The sequence below is a fragment of the Cryptotermes secundus genome, unplaced genomic scaffold, assembly GCF_002891405.2.
Source record: "Cryptotermes secundus unplaced genomic scaffold, Csec_1.0 scaffold1682, whole genome shotgun sequence".
Taxonomy (NCBI): Eukaryota; Metazoa; Arthropoda; class Insecta; order Blattodea; family Kalotermitidae; genus Cryptotermes; species Cryptotermes secundus.
Genome location: NW_019739983.1, coordinates 57,864 through 72,033, shown reverse-complemented (window position 1 = coordinate 72,033; position 14,170 = coordinate 57,864). Strand labels below are relative to the sequence as shown.

At 41.2% G+C, this 14,170-nt stretch overlaps 1 protein-coding gene across 1 annotated transcript in view; it reads right to left on the bottom strand.

The window, feature by feature from the left end:
- The window catches only part of LOC111872267 (nuclear factor of activated T-cells 5-like), a gene marked incomplete at its 5' end in the record, with an annotated part of 82,186 nt that overhangs the window by 26,041 nt on the left and 41,975 nt on the right, over positions 1 to 14,170 (bottom strand). The window contains 2 exon segments of the mRNA XM_033754634.1: positions 9,445 to 9,583; positions 10,040 to 10,226. Of these exon segments, the coding sequence (XP_033610525.1) occupies positions 9,445 to 9,583; positions 10,040 to 10,226 (326 nt within the window).

Genomic DNA, 14,170 nt, shown 5'->3' with positions numbered 1-14,170 from the left:
CCCTCTAGTGGTTCCCTGATAAAAGTGTGAGCCGGTCCGGATCTACCACGATCAACCTCGATCTACAGTTCTGCTGGTTGTGCAGGAAAAGTTCTGTCCCCCCCCCCACAATATCCACTCACTCACTTCCTGTGGAAATCCCGACCACTCACTTCACAACACAAAAGTCTGCCTTACAGTTTGCTGAATGCCCTCCTGCTTCCTAGATGTAGTTGATATCTCAGGCCTCAGTTCTTTATGCCAGTGCTATGTTTAGGTCACACCCAACATCTCTTCTTGAATGTCTGTCCTTTAGGGGCTCTTCATATAACACTGTCCCTGCCTGGTCCCTGATGACCATGTCCCTTGCATGGTATAGGAATGGCACAGAGGGACAACCGTCCTTGGCCAGCAGCCAACTTCTGCCAGGACCCACCATTACCGAGTCCATTTCTTCAGCTGCTGGCACTGCCTACAGTCAGATGCTAGTCCCCATATTGGTCCTCCAGTGCTCTGAATGGCCTCTTCCTTGGGCACATCCTGCTGTTCCATTACAGCCTCCAACTTTCCTCAATTGGCCTCAAAATTTGTTGTGTCCATTTTCTTCAACCTCTCTTCAAAGACATCCACTGCGGCCTCCATTTTCTCCAGCTGGGAGACCATCCTGGCCATCATCCTTTCATGATGGGCATCTATCTTGTTCATGGGTTATCTTCAAGACCCTGCGACATGCAACCTGCATAGCTAAGAGCATCTCTAGGAGCATTTACAATATCTGTTGAAAGTGCCTATTAGATTTGTCATAGTACACATAAATTACTCTATTCCATGGGAAGATTTTCATGACAGTTTATACTGGTGAGCTTCACTAAAATTTGTAAACATAATTCATTTTTGGTTAAAACAGGACAATAATAATATGAACTTTACATGAAGACCCAAATGCATTTTCTGACAGTATTTTGCTCTGTCTCCTACTCTAATGACAAGAAACCCCTGCACAGCAGTGAAGGTATGGCCAATCCCATTCATTCCTTTCACAAAAGTTCATGATGTATTAAAAGAAGATGCCAAAATCCCCAAATTTAAATGTATGATTGCTCAGTATCTACAAAAACATGAACTATTTTACTATGCCTCAAATATGACATTATATGCACATTTCCTATTTTGTTCCTTCTGTATCACAGTTATCCCACTTCTACCCTACTATGTTTTTGTTTCATAATACTTAAACAAAAGACTGGCTACAGTCTGGATGACTGAGGGGTTCAAGTTTGAGCCCCAGTAGGGTCAAGAATTCTCTTCCCCAAGACATGCAGACCGGCTCTGCCCCCCCCNCCCCAGCCTATATCAAATGGGTACCGAGGGCTCTTTCCCTTGGGGAGTAAAGCGGCTGGGGCATTAAGCTGACCACTCACCTCCAATTACTGCCGAGGTCAAAAAAAGTGGATCTATACATCCACTCCCCCATAAGCACAGGGACAACTGTACCTTTATACTTAATCCCTTCAGCGTGACTTTAAGCGGAGCCATTTAAATCCCTAAGCATGTGTGGCACAACATCTGCATCCGCTCAAACCCATGCTCTAAGCGTGTGCGTCCCATATGTTGAGTCCAACCTTTTCACTAAGAATTCTTAATGCCTACGCTCTGATGTACGTAATTCCAGTGAATGTATATGTGAGCTAATACTGACTTCTTTCATCCCTCGCTATCTGTTTGTGTGTGGTATTTTTTTTACTCGCTTTGCTTGCTACAAAGCATCTGGTGTCTGCTGCTTACGAAAGAATTGTTCCCACTCACATTCCAACTCGCTTTCAGAGAGATAATTTGTTAGCTAACTTTCATTAAATGCTTGTTATGTCTCTTTGTGTCAGTATTTTTTTTTTTTTTTTGCTGGCTTGGCTTACTGGCGACAAAGCAGCTCTGTCCGATTTACAATGTTATGAACCTAGTGGTCGAAGTTGCCTGACGCCTGTGTCAATATTTATGAATTTGTTATCTTTTTCTGCCTTGCGACACTCTCTTAGCGGAGCCCCGTGGCACTCGGTCATGTAACTTGTCTGACGGGACAGTTTCTTGCCCCTCACGCAAATAAAATCACATTTCAAAAGTGGGTTCCCACAACTTTGAATGAAATTAGGGTATTCCTAGGTTTGCTTATGCTGATGGGAATTCAGAAACCAAACCTCAGAATGTATTTTAGTAGGAAACACGGGAAAAAGTGTGGTACGAAAAATAATTCAACCACATAGTAAATACGGCAGTGTTCAATGCTTACATTCTGTACTGCAAGGCTGGTAACAAGAAAGATCATCTGTTATTCAGAATAAACTTAGTGAAGAAGATCATAGCAAAGTCCCATGGACAGAATTTAGAAAAGAGCAAAGGGCATCCTTCAGATACCGACATGGAATCTACGAGACTGACGGGACAGCATTTCATTCGAGAAAATCCCAAAACCGAAACTTATAAAGTTGGAAGAAGAAGGTGTGTGGTGTGTACAAAAAACGGAAAGAGAAAACAAACGAGATACAGGTGTAAAAACTGCCCAAGGACACCATCTCTCTGCCTAGACCCCCGTTTTGAGCAATACCATACCAATGTCAATTACTAGACACTGGATATGGAGAGCTGGGAAAAAGAAATAGCTTGACAAACTGTAAGTACACATTTCTAATATCGAACTGTAAACAATTGTAAATATAATATAATTTTTTGGAATTTCTCAAATAGAGATTTCATTATTTAAAAATATTTAGGTAAATGTCTGCAAAAAAAAACCTTCAATGCTTGTGAAAATAAAGCACCGAGAGGGATTTAAATACCCCCGCTTAAATTCATGCTAGATGCATGTATCTGAGCAGATGCATATGGTGTGTCGCACATGCTTGAGGGGTTAAAGAAATGATGACATATGGAGCTATGGACAGTGATCCCCAGGTACAGTAGGTGCGACTTATGATAAAGATTTCATCATAGCAAGAAATACTATTGAAAATGTCAACTTACTAATTTAGGCCATATGGAAAACCATCACATAAAATGAGGAATATGTTCCTGCACCCCTAACATTTTGCAGCAACTGTACTTGCAGTTTTGGTTCCAAAGTTATTTATGGCTAGCAAATCTGTGATGGTCATGCTAACCCACACCTTGTCTAGGAGAAAGTCTGCTTTCCAGAATCTGACAGCAGCATCACGTGTTGGTCTGTTACTCCAGTTTGACACAAACTGATTCTCACAACCACTTCTCATGCACATAATATCAATTAGTTGTGTGTATTCCAATTGTGGCATTTAGAACAACCCACAACAAAATGCAGGCACATCAAGTGTTAGTGAGATTAAAACCGCATACTCTGTTGGTCTATTACTCCAGTCCAACATAAATCACTTAGTTTACCCTCATGTGCAATGACCTGCAAGCATGCAGCAAAGACTTTCACTCACAAAGCACAGCACCTAATCGGCAGTCTGCTGTTAGAAAGAGACATTATGCAAGTAGTAATTTCTTTTCATTTCTGACAGTGTTAATGACAATTAAAATATTTAATTATTCTTTGTTATTTTCATACCTGCATGATAACTACCACATAACAGCAGTATTACCACACCTGCATTCGTACTCAAACCTTAGTGCCATATCGTATTATATGTAACTGCATGTTAAGGAATAGATTGAAGTATTCATTAGAACAAGCATTTTTAAGTTCATAAACTCTTAGTAATATTGAGGTTGCATTATATACTGACTGTTAATGACAGTCAAATCAAAACGGTTGGGACAGACTGGAAGTTGAAAAACATGTACACAACTGTAGGAGAAAAAACTCTAGGAGGGGGCTGTTAAAAATATCCAAAAAGAAATGACAATTTCGATATGGTTTATTTATACAGGTTTCTGGAATGAAGTCCTTGAGACAGGCTACTGAAGGCATGAGGTTGTCAGACACAGGGAAAATCAAACATATAAGACATCAAACATTTCTGAACTGAATAGAAGATACAACTAGGTTATCACATCCAAAGAATGAAAGATGAAAGACATGTAAAAGAGAGGAAGAAATTTAGGAGAAAGCTCTAGATCGCATAAAGTGGAGGACCGTGGACCTGTTGTCTTGACAGACTACTGATGAATGAATGAATAAGAAGAGTTGGAGAGTTCAACTGCAAAAATTTGGAATCAGAACAGTTTAAGAGGCATATTCTGAGATGCTTAAAGATAAAAAGGTCATAATGATGTGCAATACATTGAAATGGTCCAGGACCATGTCAAATGACAAGGTCCAAAATTAATGGTGTTGAACATTCACATTCTATTACTAAAGAGTTAATTACAGGAACAGCATAAACAGATGTGCTGACAAGACAGCCAACATGACAGCTTGTTTTCTTTTATAAATATGCCAGATGTGTCAAGTTGATCCCATTATCAATCATTTATTCAGTGCTGCTATCTGAACCATAATACAGGAAGTGTTTGCAATGATTCTTAATCACTGGAACAAGGATTGGCTTCTCATGTCGGAATTCCCAATTCAACATTACCAATCCTCTTTTCGAAAAACAAGATATATGTCTCTTTCCATACAAACTTCATTAATCAGCATTTTTATTTACAGATTTTGCAGATATTTGGTTTGAATATACTCACAGTGTGTCTAGCTGCTATTCTGAAAATGATGAACATATGCAATATGTAACTTCAACACATGTAGAAAATTTGTCTTATCCAGAAAGGCTGATTGCAGTTACTAGCAACAGACCTAAAAATTTAATACCATGCATTAACATTCAGTTTTAACCCCTTCTATTTTTAGCCCACTTTCCTTGTTTGGTAAAATAATAACAGGCTTATGATATCACCATGTTGTCTGTGCGTGTCCCCCCCTAATAACTTCTGAATGTCTGAACCAATGTCATGAAAGTTGGTATGTATACCATGGAACCTGAGTCCATCTCAATGGCATACTTCACGAATCCCTCCCATCAGTCAACGTGTCTGTATGTGCAACCCTCATATCACTGATAGGCAAAGGCTAGGTAAAATGTATCCCTCCTTTCACTGCTAGGCACAGCTCGGTAAACAAGTTCCTGCAGCAATGAAATATAATCGAAAACAACAAAATTGCTGGATGCACATGTCTGTGGGCCTGTCGGTCTGTGTATCCCCTTATCATTGGTAAGTAAAAACTACGTAAAGACATTCCTGTGGCAAAGAAGAATTTTTGGAGGCGTAATTTTCTATGCAGTCTGTGTCATATAAAATGAAAGCACGTGATCAGTTCTTCCCAGAACTTCTTGTATTTCATACTACACACTTAGAGCATTTCAAATATGGCACTTCTAACCTGCTAGTGGTATGAACGTATATTTGAGATGGTAAAAGCTGTCTTGCTTTAAGTCCTGACCGACTTTTTAGGTACATTATGTATTAAATTCATAAGCCTACATTCTGTAAGTGTACTATGTACAGTGCAACTAACTTTGAAACAAGACTTCAGAAGAACCAATAGAATTTTTACTGCTGATTTCCCCAATTGTTGACAAGTTATGTTTGCCTGTTACACGTGGCTCATCTCCCCCCAAGAACTTTCAAAGCACTGCACTTTTCTCTTGGAATATATGAGATCCACATACATAATTACAGTAGTACAATTCCACAAACTCTGTGTAATGGTCTGCATGTCGGGTAGCCAACCTGTCATGTCTTTTATTCGCTACTGTCCCAGAATTGTTTGTCACTATGATGCATTGATGTATAAGTCCGCAAGTGTGTGGGTGGGTGCACGCATGCATGTGTGCATGTATGAAGCATCAGGCAACCTGCCACCTACCAATTTTAGTTTATGGAAACAGGTAGTCCAAAAGACTCAAGCATAGATTTGAAGTGAAACAGCACAAACAAAAGTTTTACACTTCTTGTATGATTAATGGGGAATGATAATATGGCATAGTAACCAGTATGCTGATGGTAAATATGGATTGGGGGTTATTTACTTTGGGAATAATGAGATGGGAAAACTACAAATCCATGGGATCCTCATAAAATTTAAAAGTGGGGGACTCCTGCCTTTATAGGAACATTGGAAACAGGAAGGCTGCTGGCCACTGCATCCATTTAAATACCCTGCCCACCCACAGGCTGTTGGACATGCCACACAACCTGAATTGATCCAAATCCCCCCTCCCCAGGCTGTTGCAGGACAAGCACAATTCAGGCACACACATCCACACAGTCACACATACTGCACACAGAGCACTGTCAGTCTAGCACTGAGGGAACATTATCACTTCTGCTCTGCATGCCAGCTTCAAGCCTGAAAAGTCGCAATATACTGCGCAAGATGATGCACGCCTGGCACAGTCCACCCGAATCTCACGGAACTGCAGACAGAAGAAAACAGTGATTAAGAAATGATTATGACAAAACAAGAGACAAATATACAGTCAATAATAAAACAAAAATAACCTTTTTTTTTTTTTTAAATTAACCTCAATTCTCCAACTTTCTCTACAAATATCTGTTTTAAACTTTATAATGTTCAACGGTATTAACATGAAATACTAATTTTGTAAATTTTTCTACTTTCTCATAAAACTTCTTCCTTAAATTTCCTTCAAAATGTTCTTAAAATAAGGCTCAATTTTGAACTCCCTTTCCCATTAATTTTTCCATTTCATCCTCAATCTACACAAGACTTCATACATAGTAACTGAAATGCTTAAAATAATATCAACTGTGTTAAAACTTTGGTCTGGAAATACTATAAAGATGTCTTGGGTTTTCTTCTGACACTGCACATCTTGATTCTGCTTTTGCTTTCTGGTGCATACTCACTGTATGGAACATGACAATGCTTCTCCACCATATGCCTATTCAGCTTGCAGAAGACTGCATATAACTAAACAGTGTCAAACATTTTTGTGATACAGTCACAAGATCAGGCATTGTAATGGTGTATGGGGAACACATTATCTTGGGCCTTCCAGTGGTCTGGTGTAACTTGCAAATTTACAAAGCCGATATGAAAAACTCAGATAATCATCACAGTCTTGGATATACCCTAACAAATACCATGGATGTCAAGTTACTCGCAACAATGCACATGTTTCTTTTCAGTTCTGTCAATAGGGATATATGACAGTGATACCTGTTTTTGTAATGCTACCACCTTACATCATCTTCTGACTTTGCTGTTCAACTTGAAAAACAACCAGTTTTGGTGGGATATCATGGCATAATCTTTTTAAATTTCTTTCACGATTATATCTCATACATAGCACATTAAATCAAAATCTTATTTGCTAAAGGCAGAATTAAATTTGTTAAAAGCAAACAACGTTACCCTTCTATACAGATACTCTTGCATGTTACAGTAACTTTAAGCAGCTGCTTGTGATACAAACTGTTCCTGCATGGTTTTAAGATATAATAAAAAATGTGCCTGCAACCTCTGGGCTATACAGTGGATGACTGGGGTCACATTTCTGGTACAAAAGTTAGGAATATTCTGTTCCTTAATGCTTATAAAGGATACTGGGTCTGCTGAGCCCCTGGCAAGGTTCAAGCAGTTGAAATGTGAAGCTGATCACTGTACACTTTGTCACTTTGCTCTTTACTTCCATTGCATTGATAGTCACATAACCCAATGCTATCTGGGCATTATCCAAGACAATGATTTATGATGTGTCAAAGTTGTGGCTTAACTGTGAATAAGTGTATTGTGGGTAGTAGTATAGTAGTATATTAGTAGTAGTAGTAGTAGTAGTCACCATGATGACAGAACCTGAATTATTAGCGGGTGATGCCCAGGCGCACCCCCTGGCGCTCGCCTGACAAGTGGCGCCAACTCCAATCAGCAATTACTTCCTGTAATTCTGCTGCGAGGGGAACAAGCAGACGCATAGAAAAGTTACACAAAAAAAAACACAGGTTAAAAATACTTGTCAGCAACTGGCGTAAAAAAGAAAGCCACATCAAATGCATTTACTTCAAATCTGTCATTTGCAACTATGAAATATATAGTTAAGACACTACACTATCTCTCCTTGTTAAAAACAATCTTTAAATAAAAAGCATAAACTAACAAAGTCTTGTTACAATAGTTGTGGCATGTATACATCTCTTTAAGAGTTATGTGATGAGTGCACTGGTGCTGACATTTTCTCGTTCTTTCATTTATTTCTTAATATATGAAATCTTACGCCAATCTGACAACATTTTTGATCAAAGTTACCATAGTTTTGGAAAAGTATGAACTGCTTTAAATTAACAATCCAAAGACAGTACCACACATGTTTGTGCAGCAATATTTTCTCAATATTTCAATATATTTTCTAATATGAGTTACTATGTTTCTGACAGGAACCTTGATCTGTGCCCTTTTACAAATGTTGAGACAAGCAGAGCATATAATTATCATGCACACACACATGTACACAATGGTCCCGCATGTACACTCTGCAGTCAGACACTACCCTCCACATGTAAAAATGCTCGCTTGCCCCCCGGTATGGACAGTACCACTCATGACAGCTACTCACAATAACTCTCATATTAAAACACTGTCATAAGTGGTTTACAGGATTCACTGGGTATGGTCATCAACATTGCCAGTTTGTACTACACACTTTGCCTACTAATGAAGAAAATGTCTGTTATATAAAAAGATATCAACTGCAGAACACATTATGTACTTATATAAGTTACTTTAAATTAAGCGCTAAAACAATGTAAATAAGTTGAATTACTAACAGAAGCTGTCAATCGTGCTGTTGACAATTTTCCAGTGTGACAGACACCAAATTAACTGTATGAGCACAAAAAATGAAGACAGACACTCTTCTGATGCTGGCAATACTGGTTTCACCAACCCAACCACTGCGCACAGACCATTCCACATTCACACATTTCAATATCGAACGGACAGTCCAAGTGATTATTCATGGCTTTTTCATCATATTATGATGACCCAAATAATGAACTGTTGCATCAACACAGTCATTACTTCAAAAGATGAATAAACCATAACCTCAAGATTCGCTATAAATTCTGCACAAAGAAAATACCGTGGTCATGATATTGAGTTCCTGATACTCAAAAGTTAACAAGTAAGAATAGGCTTTTGAAAATAAAATGTAAACAGAACTACTGCCATCACAGATGACTGCTAATATACTCTTGCCATGATTAATCAGAAATGCAGAGTACAGACCAGGCAGGGTGAGATAAGGTTATGTAGGCAGCCACAACTAGTGAACTGTCTTGTAAACGCTGAACTGTAGATTTACTGGAATCCATACCAAGCTGTACATTTCAACAGGTGAAGTCTCAAGTCATTCATGTGAAGAAACCTTCAAGGTTGGTCACCTTGCCTGGTCAGCTGCTGCGTGTAAGGCTGTCCGCCCACAAAACAGCCGAACGAGCGGCCATGTGACCTGTCCTCCTAAGGCCTACCTGGTGGCAGCAATGTGGGGGTATAGGTGAATGTGTGGGGTTCACTGGTCTTGCCACCTGACACCACCAAAAGCCTTACTGTGACTGGCTCTGTTAAGTCCACCTGCTGGTATGCAGGAACCACGCACACCAGATGAGTCTGCAATAATATACAATAATATAGAAAAAAATCTGGAAACTTTTACTCTAATTTGAACTACACATATTTTCCAAGTAAGTTCTTCACTATTTTGTATACTTCATTGGTCTCCACATTAATTCACTGCAGATTTGAGTGTACAATTCACAGAGCTATCCAGCAGGGCCTCCCTAATTTAGTAATGAATTTCAGTAATTATATGGTGGGTGTCTCTGTGCTAAATAACCTCCATTTAAACATTTTCCTCATCTTAGTGTAGGAAATCACTGCTACCCAAAGAAGTCTTAAAAGGTGGTTTGCTGCATTATAAAGATAATTTACACACAGGTTACAAGGCCTACTTGAATACCTTTCTAGTGTGTGGCTGCATTTTCATTGCACCCCAATCCAGAAAAATGAAAAAATGATTACTGCCCCTTTTGCATGCATGCCCAGTTAACATGACATTCCACATGCCTGCTGGAGGAATTCTTTGTCTGGCTGGACAGACTCCTCCCAAGGTGTCTCCGATAATGCATCACCATGCTGAAATACCACTCTTGTATCCTTCAGGAAGTTCTTGCCCAGAATAAACAGCTCCATGCCTCCTGTACAAATGCATGNTACTTACTTTCACAATGCACTCTCACACTGAGATGGTACCGTTAAATAACCTGGGGCGGTGTATTTGTCCTTGAAACTTTCCAAAAATTCTTGCATTCTTTCACCCCCACCCTAGAACATTGTGTTCGCATAACGGGACGAAATAATGCAGAGCTCGGTTCACACTAGTGCGAAAATAGTGTTAAACTCACCATGTGAAACAAAAGTGAATGAATATTAAACAACATATAAACTTAAAAAAAAAGCCCCGGTTAAGCCGCAAACCGGTTAATCCGCCCCCGGATAATCGAGAGTTGACTGTATATGAAAACTGTGTAGAACTTCCAAGGTGACAGAAACATCAGAACAACTTAATGCAGGATCCTGTAAATTAGTATGAATGATGATGTTTGCAACATATACAACTTTTGCTAATGTAGTATTGTTTTTTTATTCATTTGGTAGAAGTGAAATTGTGTATAATATCTGAGGTTTTCATGGGAGCGAAGATTCATATGGTGGTCTTCCAGATAATGACACCATATAGTTTTGGAGGTGGTTAGCAACATTTCATAGAACACACACTGCTCCATCTTCAGGACTGAAGTCATGTCTTCTATCATGAAGAAGAAAGCAATATGTTCCTCTGAAAACTCATACGTGACTCCAATGTTGCAATGAACTGCCGCTGACTTATGCCTGCATGTGTGATTATATGCATATAACAAAATCTATGTCTTCTAATGAGATGATCACTATTTTGTGACCTTTCATGACATTACTGATGTACATATTACCACATTACAATTGCGTACAACAACACTAGTTTTATATTACATGCTGCAACTTTACAGAATAAACTACAAACATTCTGTCTGGCTTTGGTTCAACCCATTTTTCAGATTCTTTCATTTCCTAAACCACAAGCTTTCATGAAATTTCTGGTTGACGGTAACTTGTTTACCACAAAACTGTAAATTTTAAACATACCATACTGTCATGTGTTGGGTATGTCACATGACAAATAACTTCACGTGGGTCTCAGATTTAGCGAATCTTTATTGGACACTCACATTTACACACCTTACAATTATTACCAGTTGCAGTATCACCTGACTTCTGGCCCAATACAATACTTCCGTTTTAGGCTGGGTCCTTTATATAAGCCGCACACGGACTCAATAGAGGACACCCCTCACCAAGGTTCGATCTCACGTGTTCAGCAATCTGGGAACGCTCCTTATAGAAGACACCAGTAACATACTTTGTCTCATCCGTTGTTACTCAACGACAATTCATTGCTACGAATTGTCACTGCAGGAACTCCCCATTTTCCATGTGTTCGTTGTTGTGGAAGTGTTTGTTCTGATTGTAGCGGTTGTCACAATGGCATAAGGTAAGACATCACATTGCTCCATTCTAAAGGTTGTTTGTCCCCAAACAGCCTAATGGTGCTTCCTAGGTTTCCTTTCCTAAGGTGTTCATCTTCCGAGTGTTACCTCCACCCCTCTTCTTCATTCGTGCTCATCCCAAGCAGCTCCATAGTAGGGCGCGAGCCAGTCCAGGTGTACTACCAACATTTTCGACCTAGGGTTCTTCTGGATTCTCTATACTATGTCATTTATTCGGTTGACTACCTTGTAAGGGCCTTCCCACAAGGATTGAAGTTTCGGTGATTTCCCTTTTTGCAGGCCAGGCGGCACAGCCACACTCTGTCGTCCTTGTGGAACCCTGAGGAGTTGGCTAATTTATTGTACCGAGTTTTCATTCGGTCAATGGCAAGCTTCAGGTGTTGCTGGGCATAATTGTGGATGTCATGTAGGTGATCCACTAAGTCTGCCGCATAGTCGGTTGTGGGTAGTTCCTTGTCTGGGGTACTCCAAACAGCAGATCGCAGGTCAGTCAGAGTTCTCGTCCGAAAACTAGGTTAGCTGGGGTCAAGCCCATAGTGTCGTGAGTGGATGCCCTGTAAGCTAGGAGAAAGAGGGGTAACCTCTCATCCCAGTCCCTCTGGTGGGATGTGATGACCTTCTGTAAATGCTCCTTGATGGTTTGAATGCAGCGTTCCACCATGCCGTCCGACTGTGGGTGCACGGACGTGGTGCGCACCTTGCTCACTCCCAGGCACTGCAAAACTTCTTGTAGCAGACAAGACTCGAAGTTACGGCCATGGTCACTATGCAACTCTTGAGGTATGCCGAAGTGGCAGAAGAAGTTGGTGACCAGAACTTCCGTTATTGTCAACGACTAGCGGCCTCCGTAGTCTGGGGGTAACGTTCCCACCTCATGACTCAAGGTATGCGGGTTCAAACCCGGCGGAGGTCGTGGGATTTTTAAGGGCGGAAAAATTCAGGGAACAAGTCCTCTGGCAGGGACTTTAAGCCGTGGGTCCCGTGTCGTAGATTTACGGCACGTAAAAGATCCTCATGTCTCTAGGAGACCTCTGAGCAAAATTAGGGAAAAAGTTTCCCACCCAAGTAGTTTCCAATGCCTCCGGTAGATGGGGAAGTATCGGGTACCACTGCCAGTAGAGAGGCCAAACTCACTGGCTCAATGGGGCTGATAGCGAGCACCAGTACCGGAAGGGTATGCCAACTGGTAGAATATCAAAGGGGGATGTACAATAGATCAACAACTGGTCGCGGTGCATGGGGAAACCCACCCCCTCCAATAATGAATGAATGAACTGTCAATGCCTCCTGGTTTGGGATGGTGTAGGCTTCCGGCCATTTTGTTAAATAGTCCATTGCGATCAGGAGATATCAGTTCCTTTGTTCGCTCAACAGGAATGGTCCAGCTGCATCAATTGCTATCCTTTCGAATGGGGCCCCGACATTATACTGTTGCATTTGACACCTATTCTTAGTCCGTGGGCCACAACTGGCTGCAGAGGTGTCGCCACTGTCGGCACCATTTTTCGATGTCTCTCCTTGCTGGGAGCCAGTAGTACTGCTGTCGAACCTTCTTTCCACTCAGGTCGTTGTCCAGTTTCTACTTCCTGTAGAATAGGCCGTGTCTGGGTCATTTAACTCTTCCTCTTAGGGCAACTGGGTCCCAGCTGGAGGTAGGTAGGGTTGCAATAGCTTGTATTTGCTTTAAGTCCTTTTTTTTGTTTTGGAGGGGGTCAACCCCTCCAGTGTCCAATCCTTGATCATGTCTTCCTTGAGAAGTTCCCTCTGTTGATGTAAAGGCATTTGGGGTGTGGTCTGCACTTACTGACATTGTCGTTCCTCTTGGTCTTCCCACCACTTGCTGGTACAAGACCGTGGAGCAAGAGAGCCCACTGCTGGTTTCTCTTTGCTGCTACGGTCAACCCGCAATGGTTGAGACTCATCATAAGGCTGCTTGCAGAGATGATGTAGACAACTGTCGATGGTCAATTCCTTTCGCCGGGATCCAAAAGTTCCCTGAGTAGTTTTCTTTTTGAAGGCACCTCTCCTGTGTCGTGCCACTGCTGCATGGCGGGACACCTTCCGGTCGGTTTGTGTTTCCCGTGCCACTTCCACACAGCGACTCGCCCCTCTGCAGGTGACAGCCAGTCTTTTTCGGCACCCATCCTGACTGTGGGTCCGTTCATTCATCTTGTGGCAGCGCTCCACAGTCAGTTTTTGGTCCTTATGCCTCTTTTTCTTTGGTTCTCCAACCGGCATTACTTCAGCGTCTTTTGCAGGGACCTCTCGTTGCTCTGCTGCCTCAGGATTCAAGTCCAGTGAGGTCGGCTCTTTTTCTTCTTGACGCGCGTCCATCTCTTGGCAGGCTGTCGTCTCTATGTCCATTTGGGTTTGCTTTCGGCCACTATCTCCTTGTGGCTGGCGTCCATCATTTCTCATCTGGCGGCCATTATTTTGTCTCGTGTGGCGGCAATCTCTCCTAGCCAGGCTTTTGTATTGACACCCATCTCTTCTTGCCTGACGGTTATCCTTTCGTTTCGTACAGCAGCAACTCTTTCTTCCCAGGCTTTTCTGTCCACTTTGGGTTTGAGTTAGGTTTTAATCTCTTCTCACA